This window comes from Aphanomyces astaci, assembly GCF_000520075.1.
Source record: "Aphanomyces astaci strain APO3 unplaced genomic scaffold supercont1.222, whole genome shotgun sequence".
NCBI lineage: Eukaryota > Oomycota > Saprolegniomycetes > Saprolegniales > Verrucalvaceae > Aphanomyces > Aphanomyces astaci.
Window position 1 is genome coordinate 1 of NW_009798485.1, and position 2,539 is coordinate 2,539.

Consider the following 2,539-nt stretch of genomic DNA (forward strand, 5'->3'; position numbering starts at 1 on the left):
CACATACAGTATGTAGCCGCAGGCTGATTGTACTGGACGTCTTTGAAGGGACGTATGCCGATCAAGGCGACGACAAACCCTACGTTGGACTAGTGTTGTCCTCGCGCCAGAACATGTGGAATATTTCATGGGCCCACGAATGTCAAGGGTCGTCGTTGGCTATATCAACTGACGGAACGTACAAACTGCATTTTGGTTATACACAGCACGTTATTAATTGCTAGCCACATTCAAGATTCTACTATTCCTATCCTTTAGGTGGGTGGACTTTGATTGACTTGGGCGCTGTGTACACTAAGTACTTCAGAGACCTTAGATGTGTAGTTGCTTGACCACATTCATTGTAATTGATATAAACATATAAATGCATTTCTTGTCAGCGCCTACGGGCGTCGAAACGTGAAGGAATAGGGGCAGTTAGTGGGGGAGACATTTCTACCATGACCAGCAGTAGCACAAGTCGACAAACCAGTTCAATTGCACAACTATTAGCCGACATAAAACAGGTAATGTCTATAGTGATGAAGAACATGGTTCGTGTAGCACGCCCATGAAGAGGCGAGCCCATGTCAACGTGAACAAGGCGGTCCCACCTCTGAGTACGCGCTGCAAGCGTTCTCCAATTTCTCGCTCTCGACGGACGTCGAGTCGATGGTATGGCATCCCCACAACCCCAGCACCCTCGTCTCACCTCGAAGGTGGTCATGACCGTGATCGTATGCGACGTCCGGAAAGGCCACTCGGCGCCGTTCCACCGGTACCAAACACACTCGACCGTGTCAGCCTTCGACCCGACAAACCGAGCTGCAGCTCGGTTTATCCGGTCGAATGAATGTAAATTTACATATGGCATACATGCATTACGTCGAACGAAATGCAAGGCGACGTAGTTGACACCCACATGCATTACGTCGACGACTACGTCGCTTAGGCTTCCTCCCGTATTCCAAGAGATTGAGGCCGTATACCTTATGGATCTGTACCCCCGAAAATGTCAGTAAAATCTGATCGAAATGGATAGATCTGTACCCCCGAAAATGTCAGTAAAATCTGATCGAAATGGATACAACTCAATAAGGTGGTCTGATTTCTTTCCAATGCGTTCGGATTGGTTACTTCTACTACTTCGACTTGTTTAATTGGCTAGAACGAGATAATTGGATATTTTTGACCAATATAAAGCGACTTGGGAACAGCCTTCCAAGGTACCACCAAATCGTACCTTATTGACACCATACAGCAATTTGGGTACAACGCGATAAGGCAAAATCATGGATACTGATCCATAAGGTAGAGTAACGTTATTGTACTTCTACCGGTAGATTCACTACGTCAGGCAAATGTCATGAGTGACTTGGTCATACAAATTGGGTGGGCCAACCGCGCTTTCCCCGTATTCCAAGAGACACTGTATATATTAATACGGGTAATACATCAATTATTGACACTATTTTTGGTCAAGTTTTGGCCATGACTTCAAATCCCAGTAGCTCGGGAACGAGAACGATTATTTTCATGCTGATTGAACCACTAGAGAATATAAAACGCCACCATTTTTTAACGTATTATTGAGCATGATTGGACTACATTTCAGATTTGTATCGAAATTAAATGTTTTGAGCTTTATGGTAACGACTTTTGAGGCGAACCAATTTATGACACTCCTTAAAAACCTTGACTTTTGTATTCGTTTAAATTAATATGCAAAATAATTTGATCAAAAGTATAATTGCATGCATTTCGCAACACGTAATAAAATTCTTCTTCTTCGTCTATGGTAGCGATGACTCGAAAGTGAGTACTTAAGACTTACGGGACGGCATTGAATATTAATACCAACCTTGGATACTATGGTTAATATAATATAATTATTGAATTAAAAGCGTGGATGACATGTGGATGAAATTTGGATGACATTGGAAGAAATTGGATGAAGTTGTGGGATGAAACCTAAAGTAGTGACCAAGCCTTACGTTGGCCCCGAGCGCCCGGGAGGCCGTCTGCGCAAGCGCGGCCGTACGAGAGCGCGGATCTAAGCTTCTCACTTCACCGAATGATCTATCTTTTCTTCTTGTCGGGCAGCGGCAGGTAGGCCGTAGGCCGTGCCGCTCCCGGACGAGGCCTGTATGCAATGACCTAGCATAATCCTAATTTACTCTCATCTCTACTAATTTGGATATGACCTAATATTAATGTTGGATGACGTTTGGATGACACATGATACTATCACGGATATTTGAAATCCATATAAATAATTCCATGTTTCACGTAGCTGTGACGCTCTCATAGGCATATATGGCGGGACGGCTTCAAGGGTTTCTAGTTGACATTCTATTTAAATGCTTGTATTGTTTTGTTTGAGATTGAAAAAAACTGACCAGACTTCAACATTGAGACATGTAATAAAATATAGAGACGAATGTTATTATATCCAATCATACAAGGCTAACACGAAATATCGAGATTCTATTGGCTAAAAGCCAGACAGTCTCACAATTTTTTTTTGGTGCGTGTCAACAATTGATGCATTACCTTACTG

At 43.0% G+C, this 2,539-nt stretch overlaps 1 protein-coding gene across 1 annotated transcript; it reads left to right on the top strand.

Moving 5' to 3' along the window:
- Positions 1-543: 543 nt before the first annotated feature.
- Positions 544-931, top strand: H257_18798 (hypothetical protein; the record flags this gene model as incomplete). The annotated part of the gene is made up of 3 exons (XM_009847924.1): positions 544-654; positions 699-834; positions 891-931. Coding segments are annotated over 3 exons (288 nt in total), but the record flags the coding sequence as incomplete, so codon positions are not given.
- Positions 932-2,539: the final 1,608 nt, after the last annotated feature.